Raw genomic sequence first — 15435 nt, 5'->3', positions numbered from 1 at the left:
TCGGACAGACGCCAGAGGGTGGTGGTTAATGGAAGTCGCTCGAAGGAAGGAAAGGTGACTAGTGGAGTCCCTCAGGGTTCGGTGCTGGGGCCAATCCTGTTCAATATGTATGTAAGTGACATTGCTGAAGGGTTAGAAGGAAAAGTGTGCCTTTTTGCAGATGATACCAAGATTTGTAACAGAGTAGACACCGAAGAGGGAGTGGAAAATATGAAAAAGGATCTGCAAAAGTTAGAGGAATGGTCTAATGCCTGGCAACTAAAATTCAATGCAAAGAAATGCAGAGTAATGCATTTGGGGATTAATAATAGGAAGGAACCGTATATGCTGGGAGGAGAGAAGCTGATATGCACGGACGGGGAGAGGGACCTTGGGGTGATAGTGTCCGAAGATCTAAAGGCGAAAAAACAGTGTGACAAGGCAGTGGCTGCTGCCAGAAGGATTCTGGGCTGTATAAAGAGAGGCGTAGTCAGTAGAAGGAAGAAGGTGTTGATGCCCCTGTACAGGTCATTGGTAAGGCCCCACTTGGAGTATTGTGTTTGGTTTAAGAGACCATATCTGGCAGTGGTTAAAGCTACAGCTTTGGCACCCTGAGGTTGTGGGTTCAAATTCACACTGCTCATTGTGACCCTGGGCAAGTCACTTAATCCCCCCATTATCCAGGTACATTAGATAGAATGTGAGCCCACCGGGACAGACAGGGAAAAACGCTTGAGTGCCTGAATGTACACCACTTAGGTTATGTGGTATTTAAATCTAATATAATAAAACGCTAAGCGCGCATGCGCACTCTACCACCATGTTGCCTGATCTGTAGTTCTATGGTCGGCAGAGTGCGCATGCACGCATACAAGGGTCCCTCACTCCATCTAACATAGCGGTCTCGGCAAACTGGCCGGCAGCGCTGGACTCCCTGCTCTCCACCTCTCAAGCTGCAATGTCGGCTTCCGACGCTGGCGGGGATCGTGAGAGGGGCCGCCGCCGGCACTTTTAAATTTGAAAAAAAACCTTCGGCCGCAGCAGGCCAGCCCGCGGAAAGGGAAGGGGGGGCCGAAAAAGAACACGACTCCAGCTACTGGAACGCAGGCTACACCGCGGGAAGGGAAGCAGGAGGGGCCGAACAGAGCAGGCCAGATCGTTAAGAGAAGGGAGGGGCCGAACGGAGCAGGACAGCTCGCGGTAAGAGAAGGGAATGGGGGTGGGAGAACATTCTGCTACTACTTCACAGGGACCTGGAGGGGAAGGGAAATACCGCTGCTGCTTCTGCAAAGGAAAGTGAAGGGGGGGGAGGAGGGAAATGCTGTTGCTACTGCACAGGGAAATGGGGTGAACATGCTGCACAGGGAAAAGGAGGGAAATAATGACAGATAGACAGCGGGAGGGAGGGAATCGGAAAAAAGGAAGAAAGACACATGGGCAGGGAGAGGGACAGAAAGACAGACAGAGAATGGTGGCCAGGGAGAGAGAGAGGCACAGCGGGAAGACAGACAGAGAATGGTGGCCAGGGAGAGAGAGAGACACAGCGGGAGGGAGAGAGACTGAAAGACAGACAGACATATATTCTAGCACCCGTTAATGTAACGGGCTTAATGACTAGTACTATAAATAAATAAAATGGAGCTGAGGCCAGCACGAGCCGCAGGTGGAAAATTCTGATTGCGCCAGTGAACATTTCAAGAGGTGCGTGGAAGGGGGCAGAGAGGAAGACAGGCTCCTGCAAATATGGCACCCGGGGCACTCTGCCTCCCCCACCCCCACCAAACCACTGCATTTAGCATCACTTTCACTCGAGGGCAGTACAGATGCTATATATTATGTTGTTTTCTGTTCTGCCTTTATCTGTTCAGTTCAAGGTCGGATTACATTACAAGAGGATGGGTCAGTCACCCAGGAAGTTACAAGGGACAGTTTGACAGGGACATTCAATAAAGTTGTTAGTACATGTACAAGTTCAAGTAGGTTATCAGACAGCTTATACTGTATTTTAGCTGGGTCTTAGGAAAGGTTTCAGAACCACTTAAAACTCCAGGACCAGAAGGATCACTGGAACTCTGGACTCTTTTTACTATTAACTTTGTAAACTTTTGTCTGTACTGTACTACAAATGAAAAAAAATATATATATATTAAAAATAAATTGCATGACACCAAGAAAATGCCAAAATAAATATATTACTTGTCCTAGATTATCCAGATCAGGTTTACTAACCTCCAGAACCCAGCACCAATGTAGGTTTTCCAGCCACCAGACCTACAAATTATTCATATCCTACCCTCAAACCCTGGCTTCTCCTGCTCGATCTGATATTGCAGCTACTCCTTAGTGGAACGAGAGGTCCTGAAGTAACACAGCGCAACGCTTCTTCCTGGCTTCCTTTATAAACTCTAGGGTATGTGTCTGGCTACAGAATAACCGTTAATGCACCTGTAAAGTGCTTGCTAAGGTGTGGATCTTCTCCGTAACTTCCTCGGCCCTGCCGGCTCTTCCTCGCCTGTGGCTTGCTCTCAGAGGTTCCCGTTTGCTTGCTCGGCTTGGAAGGAAGGAGTCCGAATCAGTTGATGATCCCGCCATTAGTGTCTAGAACTCCTGAGGGGAGGAGGGGAGGTGGGGGGGCAGAGGAGAAAACAAAAGGCAAAATAAATCATCCACAAGCTCGCCAGCCTCCCCAAAGACTTTCAAGCCCTACTAGAAGTAAACATGTATAATTTACTTACTCCGCCCTCTGTACAGGTTTCTCAAGAGGCTCAATTAACTGCATCCCTCAATTTATTTCTAAGAACCACCATAACAAATGAAGACCTCTATGAAATTAGATGGCTAAGTACAACTGAACTACACTTCTCTCTCTGTATTTGCGGTTTCAGCAATCGCGGTTTCGATTATTCGCAGTTTTTAGCTTGCTGGCTCCTCCTATGTCAGCTTGCATAGAGAAATCACTGATTCCCGGCACTTTCTTCACCGTGTTTTGCCTCTCCTTCAAGAACAGACCAGGTCTCCCACCATGTTATTCGCAGTTTCACCCTATTCACGATAGTTTTTAGTAGAAAACAATGAATAACATATGAAAAAGTTATTTGTGGTTCTGTTAATCCCCTATCACAGCGGATACGGAGGGAGAAGTGTAATTCCTAGTAGTAGTGTGAAGAGTTTCAGTCTTTGGGAAGCAGAGCTGAGATTGTGATGTCACAATGCCTCATTCCACCAATAAGAGCCAACCTCATCAGTGATGTCACAATGGCTTGATTGTAGCAGATTAACAGTTCCCCTTAACTGTATCTATGACATCCTGTTTGTCTATCTTGTCTGTTTAGATTGTAAGCTCTTTGGAGCAGGGACTGTCTCCTTTGTGACTGTACAGCGCTGCGTACGTCTGGTAGCACTATAGAAAAACACTTCTTCCTCTGTATTCGTGGTTTCAGCAATCGCGGTTTTTAGCATGCTGGCTCCTCCCTCCAAATTACATCAGCTTGCATAGAGAAATCGCTGATTCCAAGCGTTTACAGAGAAAATCGCTGATTTCCAGCACTTTCGTCACCGTGTGTTGCCTCTCCTTCAGGAACAGGCCAGGTCTCCCCCCGTGTTATTCGCGGTTTCACCATATTCACTGTGGTTTTTAATAGAAAACAGCAAATAACATATGAAAAAGTTATTTGCGGTTCAGTTAATCCCCTATCACAGCAAATACAGAGGGAGAGGTGTATTTCAAGATCACTTCCTAACTGTCCACCTGAAAAGTACCCCTATAGAACCCCCCCTCACCCCAACATATCTATCATACAATAATATATAGCTATAAACACAATGACATTTTTAGAGATATATTTATGATATAGTTAGACCACACAATATGAGACGAGGCAAGTTTAGTCAGAGACTCTGCTGTACAGGGTATTGCCAAATCATGACTGATGCCCTCGTTGCTCCAACTGCCCACTGCCCACCACTGATGGAGACTGAGTGCGAGAAATCTCTGGTCTGACCCAGTTTGGCACTTCGAACGAGAATTACCAAGTTAAACTGGACAGACTGAAAAGAGCCTTCCTCAAATACAGCAGAGACTTTAGTCTTATAACGAAAGAGGTGTTCTTGCGAGTGTGTTTAGATTCAATACAATTAGCCATAAAAAAAAATAATAATATACATAAAGGGTCAAGATTGATAAATTTGGTTTCCTGGATCCATTACTTTGAGGGCATTTTCTTAAAGATACTGTACATCTACACTTCTCCCTCGTCATTCGCGGGGGATATGGGCAGAGCCGGACCACGAATGCCAAAAAACTGCGATTATCCGGCTCTGACCCACCCCACCTCCCTCCTGCCTTCCCGGCCTTACCTGGTGGTCTAGAGGGCTTTCGGGGCAGGAGCGATCTTCCTATGCTCCTGCCCTGTACAGATCGCCATCAGGAAATGGATGTAGGGAGTTCCCGATGTAGTCTCAAGAGACTACGGGAACTCCCAGCAGCCATTTCCTCATGGCGATCTGCACGGGGCAGGAGCGTAGGAAGATCGCTCCTGCCCCGAAAGCCCTCTAGACCAGTGGTTCCCAACCCTGTCCTGGAGGACCACCAAGCCAATCGGGTTTTCAGGCTAGCCCTAATGAATATGCATGAGAGAGATTTGCATATAATGGAAGTGATAGGCGTGCAAATCTGCTCCATGCATATTCAGGACAGGGTTGGGAACCACTGCTCTAGACCACCAGGTAAGGCCGGGAAGGCGGCAGGGAGGAAAAAAGATGGGATTTTTTTACATTAAGACTGATTTTTTTATTTTCCCCCTCCCCAGAAAAAATTGCGCTTATATGAAACCGCGAGTGCAGGAACCGCGAATGGGGAGGGGGAAGTGTAATAACATAAGAATAGCCTTACTGGGTCATATCAATGGTCCATAAAGCCCAGTAGGCCGTTCTCACGGTGGCCAATCCAGGTCACTAGTACCTGGTCAAAATCCAAAGAGTAGCAACATTCCATGCTACCAATCCAGGGCAAGCAGAGGCTTCCCTCATGTCTTAATAACAGACTATGGACTTTTCCTCCAGGAATTTGTCCAAACCTTTCTTAAAACCAGCTACGCTGTTCTTGAAAGTAATATTTCTTAATAATTACAGTATTGGTGGTTGTTAGGTGTTTAATTAAAGATTTGACTATGCTTGTTTTGTTTAATTAGTTACTGATATATGTTATAGCTTATGATCTCCACGATGTGGACTAAGATACATTTTTTTCCCTTCATTTTTGAATTACTTGCTAAATTGGTCATGTTATCTGCTTGTGCTGCAATGTTCTTATATTTTAAATTGCAAAATAAAAGGATAAGTAACATGAAAACAAGAGACGAAATGAACCACTATAATTACACGCAAATCCCAAATCCGACTCTGTTTCCGTTTTAGGCTTCCAGCAGATACCACCCACCCCCAAAATATCAACATAAAGACATTTCAGATAGTAAAGCCTTTGACAGGCATCGTAACCTTCATGCCAGTAATCTCGGACACCTCAAAGAACCGCCACAGACAATCCATGCAAAAGACTCAGACTCACAAACATTTCCAGAGTAGCTGAATCAGCAGCAGGTAGACAGCCTAAGGCTGCTAAAAGGCCATAAGTAAGCCCTCTGGAAATGGGGAGGAAAAAATGGATTGCAGAATTAATTACAGGTTTTTTTTCAGACGCAGAGAGAGTGTGTGTGTCCGTGTCCTCTGGGACAGTGAAAGCAATGAATGACGTTTTGCTCTTATGCCAAAGACTTCACACTAGCATCTCCCATCGGCACAGACGCTGCTCCCAGGCTGGGTTCAAACCAGTCTTAGTCCACAACCGGTTTCAATCTCCACGGTGCAGGCTTTTAAAGTCTGTGAGCAAGAACTGAGCATTCACTTCCGGCTTCTGAGAACTGCTTCTCCTTTCACAAGCATGACCACAGAGCACGGATGCGAAATGGGTGCTAGTTTCAGAAATGTAAGTCGTGAGTGAAACAGTTCATTCCGGCAAAAGGATAGATACACAAAGCACAAACTGCTTTGGCTCAAACTTTTGTTCGAGGAAATTAACAAGTATGAGAGAATGAATGCGGAATGTTTGGGGTTTAGTAATAAATTTTTTCCTCTCTCTTTCAATTTTTACTTTGTCCTATTTCACTTTCTATTGTCATACATCACCACAAACAAATCCAATACTCTGAGCTTTTCTTAATAATATGGGCCTTTATAAATAACTGTATATTAATGCAAAATGTTATACTACTTTTATGTATTTGAATTGCTCCTTGTATTTTTTTTAAAATACTGAATAAAAATTTATTGAACTAAAAAAAAAGTAATACATTTAATAAGGTGTGGAGCCCAATGACTGCATTTATTGAATCGCATTGATTTCCTTACACATCCAGGGTGGGTGGGGGGAGGGGAATGTATTACTTATCTATAATATTGTAATTACATATGTATGCCTTCTTGTATTACTTATGGGGAGGAGGAGGGAGAAAATGATTGCTTTATGTATTAATTGTGTATTTAAAGTGCGTTCTATGTAGTGTTTATGTTTAAATTAATTGTATTGCACTGTCACAGTTTGAAAATCAATAAAGATTAAAAAAAAAAAAAAAAAAAGATGTAAACATACATTACATTACTGGGCTTCAGTGTCTCTCTCTTATATTTTTAAGTTTTTAGTTCTATTTAGTTTTATTTTGTTGCTTTCTACTTTCTTTTGTTCCTTTCATCTACCTTATTCATAGTTTTAAGAACTGCTGCTGCTGGGTCAGACCAGTGGTCCATCCTGCCCAGCAGTCCGCTCCCGCGGTGGCCCCCAGGTCAAAGACCAGCGCCTTAACCGAGACCAGCCCTACCTGCGTACGTTCTAGTTCCACAGGAACTTGTCTCTGGATGGTGTTTTCACCTACGACAGCCTGCGGAAGAGGGTTCTGTACTTTTTTGTTTTAATTTTCACTCGGGCGAGTCAGAAAACATCTTGGATAGGAGGAGTTTGACAGTTATAGAATCACAGCATAACGGTCGACTAACCTAAAGGCCTGGAACGGTTAATTGTCAGCAGAGGCCCTTCCTATCTGCGTGTGGTGACTGCAGTTCGCTGCAGGGAGATCATTGCTGGAGGCGGGGCCAGTGGAGGTATGGTTGATCACTGCTGGTTGTTGCCTAGGATGGGGCGGTGTCTGCTCTCTCGTTGGGGGAGGAGCTGGTGATATCTCCGTATCCGTGGAGTGGGACCGTGCCGTGGACTCCTCCTCCCGGTTGTCCACTGATGGAGGCAGAGTGCTGTATTCTTCGGGAGCTGCCCATGAGCATCTGCCACCCACCGAGAGCAGTGTGGCCCAGTGCTGGATTTTTCTTTCTCTGTACATTTTCTGCTTGGACGCAATGAGTCGAGGCTGCAGCAGCTGGAAAGCCTGAGCTGATATCTGTCCCGTCTGGACTTTTGCCGTTGGAATTATGCTGAGGCAACAGAGCCGCTTCAGGAAATTGGACTTCTGTCAGGCATATTTGATTTTATTTTTTCCCCAGTTTATAAATAATTTAAAATTTTATTCCATTGTTTTTACCCCTGTTTTTATTTTATTAAGTGAATCTCCCTGAATTGTATTGTTTAGCGGTTCCTCCCTTCTATTCCTTTTTAAATATTACTTCAGTTCATTTACATATCATTTACATAGATGGTGCTCCTATCTGTAAAGTTAGGAATTTCTCTCCTCTCCACTCCTTCCTGCCCTCCGCAGTCCTCCCTACCCTCTTCTAACCCCTTCCTCTGTAATGTCGCCTAGAGCTTGTATAGGTATGTGTGATGCACAAATGGAAGAAATAAATAAATAAATATGTTTTGCCATTTTGCCTAGGGACAGTGATTGTTCTGAAAGGGTCATTGGTGGTATCATATTCAGAACGCCTCTATCAAAATAAAGCTAAAAAATTTGACCATGTCTCACCCTTACTCAAGGAGGCACACTGGCTTCCCGTTGCACATCGCATTTTATTTAAAATATGTTTACTCACTTTTAAATCATTAATATTTCAAACCCCCGCTTTTATTTTTAGAGTTTTAATTCCTTACACTACTTCCCGAACACTGAGATCTCAGGATCAACATTTATTGGCCATTCCCTCATTGAGAGTCATTAATACGAGGCGTCTTACTATTTTTTCAGTGACTGCCCCCCAGTCTTGGAATGATCTCCCACTCTATATAAGAGAGGAAAAGAATTTAGACAAATTCAAGACTAAGCTTAAAAGTTTCCTTTTTAATGATGCTTTTAGTGAATAAATGTTCTTTTAATCTATCTTTATCTTATACTTCTTTTTTTCATGTTTGTCTTCCCTCCCATTGTTTTTACCCTTATATTAAATTTAATACAGATTGTAACCTTTAAATAATCTTCCTGTTGTTTCGATATTGTATTTATGAATTTTTGTTGTTTTGTTTTTGAAATATTGTGTGTCTATGTAATAATTTACCTATGTTTTTAGATATTTGTAATAGTATTAATAAATCACAGCTCTAATTAAACAGTAAATGTTACTTAATTAATATCCTTATTTAAATGTGAAGTGCTCAGACCTTATAACCAATGTTTTTAGTGATGTCACCAAAACGAGGTTAACAAGGGGACCATCATCGCCTTCAACGTCCCCATACCACCTTTAGTATATCAACAAGACACTCTATGTGAGTTGCTATTATATATAATATACTTATCTTCACCAGGTGGTTGTTGGTTATGTTGAACCTCGTTGATAAAGTGTAAGAACTGTGTTATGTGGGCTTTAAAATATATCCACTCAGTGTTTATCTCTACTTATGGTCCCTGTCCATAAGATATTTGTAACCATTTTTGTATATCGCCTAGAATGTAGGTTAGGCGATTAATCAAACTATATAATAAACTTGGATATGAAGCTATCTTTTGCTCCCTTGAAGAAAGTTTGTGCACAAGGATTGCGGCCAAGCTTTGGTTAGAACCGCAGTATCGGCTCTAAGAGCCACTTTTAATATTTCAATACATTAACTTAATACCTTTAGAAGAACAGTGTAAACACCCTCAATCCGATTTTCAGACTCCTGAGGCAGGCCCTTTTGGGCCGAAACACGATCTTGTCGAGTCTTGATATTCATAAAAGTGATTGGGCACCAGAGTCTCCTTCGCTGTTTGTTTCCCACTACCTAACTACCTCACTAATCAATTCATATTCTCCGGCCCTGGTCGATCCACACATCATCGATGGTTCTTCACCTTCTCCTCAAAGGCTGCACTCAAAAGAGATTCATCAGCAGATTATCATCTTACCAAGCGGCCACCAAAGACCCAGAACCGAGTCAACTGGTCAACGCATCAACCTCCTCCATGGACTTTAGGGAGCTCCTAAAAACATACTTTTTCCTGAAATTCAGCAGTCCTTCTTAGATACTCTCGGAAGCTACCTCAAATGCTAACCTCGCTTCTCACTTATGACGTAGCTCACTGACATTGGTCTGCTAGGCCTCATCTGCCGACCTCTAAACCTTAGTTTACCGCTGTTGCCAAGTTATATAGCACTTTGTAAATACAGTGTTCCCCCTCGAATTCACAGTTCGCAAATCGCAGACTCGCTCATTTGCGGTTTGCTCCGACCGCCACTTCCTGTAGTAAAGTCGGGCTACACCCATCAGGAACTGCATGTTAAAGCAGCTCCTGATGGGTGTAGCCCGATTTTACTACAGGAAGAGGCGGTCGGAGCAGACCGCGAGTGATTTTCTTCACCTGCCGATGCACCAGCTGAACCTCTCCTGCCTCCCTGCCTTTTGACAGGTAAAAAACTGCATTCGGCAGTTTTTTTTTTAATTCACGGGGGTTCCTAGAATGGAATCCCCACGAATTTTGGGGGAGTACTGTATATTCTGTCAACGAGTCTTAATGTAGCTCGCTGACACTGGTCAGTTTTGCCTCTTTTGTAAGCCGCATAGAACCGCAAGGCTTATGCCAGAACCAATACGTGTCGCATAAGGATAACTTGTATTTTAAAATCATACACATTAACTATTTGTGTGTCAAATTAGGATGAAACTTAGACTGAAATCCTTGCACAGTATGGGTAACTATGGCAAATTGTAGCCAGTAAACTGTATATTTTGTATATTAATATTAGACCCCCCTAGTATGTGTCAGGTTAGGATAAAAACGTACTGAAATTATGTATGTTCGACCTGTAACCCGTTCTGAGCTCTTTGGGGATAAAGGGTCTTTGACTTGGGGGCCACCGCGGGAGCGGACCACTGGTCTGACCCAGCAGCGGCAATTCTTGTGTACAAATTAAATTAATTCACCTTCATGACCAGCACGCCTCAGCATCCCCAAATCCTGAAGAATGCCTCCTTCAACAACTCTTACTCCCCAGAGCCCACGGCGTACAGCTTGAAGATAATGCCCTCAAATGACCATATTGCAAACTGTTATTTCTGTTTAATAAACATTTCAGGCTTTTCTTCTATAAAACAAAACAGTAAAATTTTATATCCTAAACTGCCATTGGCTTTGAGACCAGTGTCACAAGACAACATTGAAGTGGATAGTGGACTACACATTTCAGCCAAACCTGCGCGACAGAACCACTTTCTATATAAATGAATATTCTCCTACTTAAAAATAAACCCGAAAAACCAATGAATCCACAGCATCTGTGCTGTGGAAACAGAACAGCTTTGGCAAGATAAGAACTGCTACCGGCCTCTGCCAACATGAGCCGGTTCCAGAATACCATGCTTGCTTTGAATCATTTCTGACTTACTAAACGAGCAGCCAATTGTCTTCATTGCAACAATAGGACCATGTTTTTGGAATGTATCAGGTCATTTAGTCTTATCAATCTCTCTCAGCAATAGGGTTCAGATTGAATTATGATTTGCAAGCTGTGCTGGAGTGCACAAAAGTTAACTGGCCGCGGCAATGGCTGCCAGAATTCTGCTCACTGAACAGAGCGTGCTATGGATCGTGTTAATAAGCCTCAGTGGCCTCAAAGGTGTGCAGAAGTCTAACGGTTTCATCAACAAGGCATGCCTCTCAGGTGTCTGTCTGACAGGGACCGCCTACATGGTGGACAATCCAGGTCACTAGTACCTGGCCAAAACCCAAAGAGCAGCAACATTCCATTCAGAATCCTAAAGAAAGGAAGATTCTAGAATCCCAAAGAGTAACAAAAGATTCCGGAACCCCAAGGAGCAGCAACATTCCATTCAGAATCCTAAAGAAAGGAAGATTCTAGAATCCCAAAGAGTAACAAAAGATTCCGGAACCCCAAGGGGTAGCAACATTCCATTCAGAATCCTAAAGAATAGCAAGATTCTGGAATTCCCAAAGAGTAACAAAAGATTCCGGAACCCCAAGGAGCAGCAACATTCCATTCAGAATCCTAAAGAATAGCAAGATTCTGGAATCCCAAAGAATAACAAAAGATTCTGGAACCCCAAGGGGTAGCAACATTCCATTCAGAATCCTAAAGAATAGCAAGATTCTGGAATCCCAAAGAGTAACAAAAGATTCCGGAACCCCAAGGGGTAGCAACATTCCATTCAGAATCCTAAAGAATAGCAAGATTCTGGAATCCCAAAGAATAACAAAAGATTCTGGAACCCCAAGGGGTAGCAACATTCCATTCAGAATCCTAAAGAATAGCAAGATTCTGGAATCCCAAAGAGTAACAAAAGATTCCGGAACCCCAAAGAATAGCAACATTCCATTCAGAATCCTAAAGAATAGCAAGATTCTGGAATCCCAAAGAGTAACAAAAGATTCCAGAACCCCAAGGAGTAGCAACATTCCATTCAGAATCCTAAAGAAAGGAAGATTCTAGAATCCCAAAGAGTAACAAAAGATTCCGGAACCCCAAGGAGCAGCAACATTCCATTCAGAATCCTAAAGAAAGGAAGATTCTAGAATCCCAAAGAGTAACAAAAGATTCCGGAACTCCAAGGAGCAACAACATTCCATGCTACCGATCCAGAGCAAGCAGTGGCTTCCCCCATGTCTTTCTCAATAACAGACTATGGACTTTCTCTCCATGAATTTGTCCAAACCTTTCTTAAAACCAGCTACGCTATCCACTCTTACCACATCCTGAGGCAACGCATTCCAGATCTTAACTATTCTCCGAGTGAAAAAATATTTTCTCCTATTGATTTTAGAAGAATTTCCCTGTAACTTCATCAAGTCTTTGTAATTTTTGATGGCGTGAAAGATCGATCCGCTTGTACCTATTTTACTCCACGCAGGATTTTGTAGACTTGAATCATATACAGATTCCAGAAAGGACAGGACGTAGTACTGGAAAAGGTGACATGTTTGCAGGCGCAATGGAGTGCCTTATTTTCCTAAGCTAATTACTTTGTTCTAGAAGGGCCACACGTCCAGTCTCTTGAAAATCCTTACTCTGGGATCCACACACTCTGAAGCCTGAGTCTGCAATGGACATCAGACCTTTAATTATTCTAACGGCTCTGAGACACTTCTCCTAACTCCCATACAAAATATACTCCTGGGGGAATTCTGCATAAGTGCACTTCAGGAGTCTCTGGAGGCACAGAATTTACAAACAATTTTGCATAGGAAGGGGGAGCCCCATGGGAGCTGGAGCCAGTTTTGACATTCAGATGGTGCCATGTAGCTCTTGAGATAAGAACATCAGATCATAAGAGTTGCCGCTGCTGGGTCAGACCAGTGGTCCATCGTGCCCAGCAGTCTGCTCACGCGGCGGCCCTTTTGGTCAAAGACCACCGCCTTGAGACTAGCCCTACCAGCGTACGTCCTTGTTCAGTAGGAACTTGTCTAACTTAGTCTTGAATCCCTGGAGGGTGTTTTCCCCTATGACAGCCTCCGGTAGAGCGTTCCAGTTTTTTACCACTCTCTGGGTGAAGAAGAACTTCCTTACGTTTGTACGGAATCTATCCCCTTTCAGCTTTAGAGAGTTCCCTCTCGTTCTCCCTACCTTGGAGAGGGTGAACAACCTGTCCTTATCTATTGTCTATTCCCTTCAGTACCTTGAATGTTTCGATCATGTCCCCTCTTAATCTCCTCTGTTCGAGGGAGAAGAGGCCCAGTTTCTCTAATATTTCGCTGTACGGCAACTCCTCCAACCCCTTAACCATCTTAGTCGCTCTTCTCTGGACCCTCTCGAGTAGTACTGTGTCTCTCTTCATGTACGGCGACCAGTGCTGTACACAGTTCTCCAAGTGAGGACGCACCATGGCCCGGTACAGAGGCATGATAACCTTCTCCGATTTGTTCATGATCCTCTTCTTTATCATTCCTAGCATTCTGTTCACCCTTTTCGCCGCGGCCGCACATTGCGCAGATGGCTTCATCGACTTGTCGATCAGAACTCCCAAGTCTCTTTCCTGGCAGGTTTCTTCAAGTACCGCCCCGGACATCCTGTATTCGTGCATGAGATTTTTGTTACCGACATGCATCACTTTACACTTATCCACGTTGAACCTCATCTGCCATGTCGATGCCCATTCCTCGAGCCTTATTATGTCACATTGTAGATCTTTGCAATCCCCCTGTGTCTTCACTATGCTGAATAACTTTGTGTTGTCCACAAATTAAATCACCTCACTCATCATACCTATGTCCAGATCGTTTATAAAGATGTTGAAGAGCACAGGTCCAAGCAGTGAGCCCTGCGGCACCCCACTGGTGACGCTCTTCCAGTCCGAGTATTGTCCATTCACCCCCACTCTCTATTTCCTATGCTCCAGCCAGTTTTTAATCCACATGAGTATTTCTCCCTTGATTCCATGGCTCGCAATTTTCTGAAGTAGTCTTCTGAAGTTTCATGCGGAACCTTCTCGAACGCCTTCTGAAAGTCCAGATACACAATGTCGACCGGGTCGCCCTTGTCTATCTGCTTGTTTAATCTGCGTTTACAAAGTGCCAGCGAACACGAGAGTCGTTTTGAAAGCTGACCTGAACATTTCTGGGCCACTTAACTCTGCTCTGGCAACGGCTGTTACCTCGCCATGTGCATCTCTTTAAAGAGCAGAGTTTAGCAGACAGAGCGATGGGCTTGACAACCAAGGGGGCTAGTTTCAAATCCCACAACTGCTCCTTGGGCAAATCATTCAACCCTTCACGGCCTCAGGGACAAAATTTACAGTGTATAAGTTGAGAAAGTTTGACTCCAAAATCCCATCAGGAACTACTTCTACTCAGTGGTGTAGCGTGAATGAGTGGCGCCCCTCCCCAATACCTCTTTCATTTTCCCAGTGAGAGCGGCAGTACGAACTTGCTGCCCACATTGTGTCAGCTCTTCCTCCGACGTCACTTCTAAGGCGCGGGACCCAGAAGCGACGTCAGAGAGAGAGCGACACCGACACGGGCAGCAAGTTCATGGTACTGCTCACGCCGGGAAAGATTAAAAAGGTACGAAGGAAGGGAAGGGGCGCACGCGTGTGGTCAAGGGGGGGGCAGGAAGGTGCGGGGAAGTGGAGAGGAGGGCGGGTGCTGGCAACCCCCTTAAAACAGCACCCGGGGCAGATCGCAGCCCCCTCCCCTTACTACCCCCTGCTTCTACTACTAGTAAGCATTTCTATAGTGCTGAAAGACGATCCCTGTCCGAGAGAGCTTACAATCTAATTGAAACAGGGATTGGGGAATACAGTGTTTATATGCAAGTTATGAAAGAGTTGCGGCTGAACGCAAAGGCTCAATCAAAAGATTGGAAAACCTGGGGTCACCACTAAGGTGCGCTGGCGCTTTTAGCGCACGCAGGATATTACCGCGTGCTACGAAGCTAGAACTAACGCCAGCTTAACGTTAAGGCGTTCAGGTCTAGCGCGTGCGGCGATGTAGCACACGTTAAAACCCTAACGCAGCTTAGTAAAAGGAGCCCTTAGGATTCTCCCACAGTGAGCTAGGAAAAAACATATAACCTGTTGCCTAACTGAAGATTTATGGTCTCGAATTATATAAACCAGACACAGAAAAACACACACCCCATTCACACACCCCCAATCAAAGAAGTTAAACGGGAAAAAACTATATGACGGCCTACTAGCCACTCAAGCAGCAAAATTAGATAACCAGATCTCCAATCTACTGATAAAAACCCAGATTACAAGATGTTCAAAAAGGAAATAAAAAGTATATTCTTCAAGAAATCCCTGAAAAAGGCTTAAGAGCACGAATACCTTCCTTCTCCCTAACTCACTGATACCACCTGATCTGCTCTTTGGAAACGACCTGTGATCTTACTTTGTAACCCTCCTTCTATAACACTTTTGTAATCCGCCTTGAACCGCAAGGTCATGGCGGAATAGAAATCTCTAATGTAATGTAATTATGTTTTTCAACACTGTGTTATTAGGCCTTAAGGCATTTTGCAGCTTGTGACTTCATTATACTCTCTTACACACGTCTGACCAACTTGTTCGGTTGTAGGATATGTCCCACT

At 44.0% G+C, this 15435-nt stretch overlaps 1 protein-coding gene across 3 annotated transcripts in view; it reads right to left on the bottom strand.

The window, feature by feature from the left end:
* Window positions 1-15435, bottom strand: part of CEP128 (centrosomal protein 128) — a 532978-nt gene that overhangs the window by 511107 nt on the left and 6436 nt on the right. For all 3 annotated transcript variants that reach the window (XM_033953417.1, XM_033953420.1, XM_033953419.1), the window contains one exon: window positions 2425-2586. In XM_033953417.1, the coding sequence (XP_033809308.1) occupies window positions 2425-2571 (147 nt within the window). In that variant the 5' untranslated portion in view covers window positions 2572-2586. The remainder of the gene's footprint in view (window positions 1-2424; window positions 2587-15435) is intronic.

The sequence above is a fragment of the Geotrypetes seraphini genome, chromosome 7 (genome assembly GCF_902459505.1).
Source record: "Geotrypetes seraphini chromosome 7, aGeoSer1.1, whole genome shotgun sequence".
Taxonomy (NCBI): Eukaryota; Metazoa; Chordata; class Amphibia; order Gymnophiona; family Dermophiidae; genus Geotrypetes; species Geotrypetes seraphini.
The sequence above is the reverse complement of the archived record's forward strand: the minus strand, read 5'-3'. Positions and strand labels throughout refer to the sequence as shown.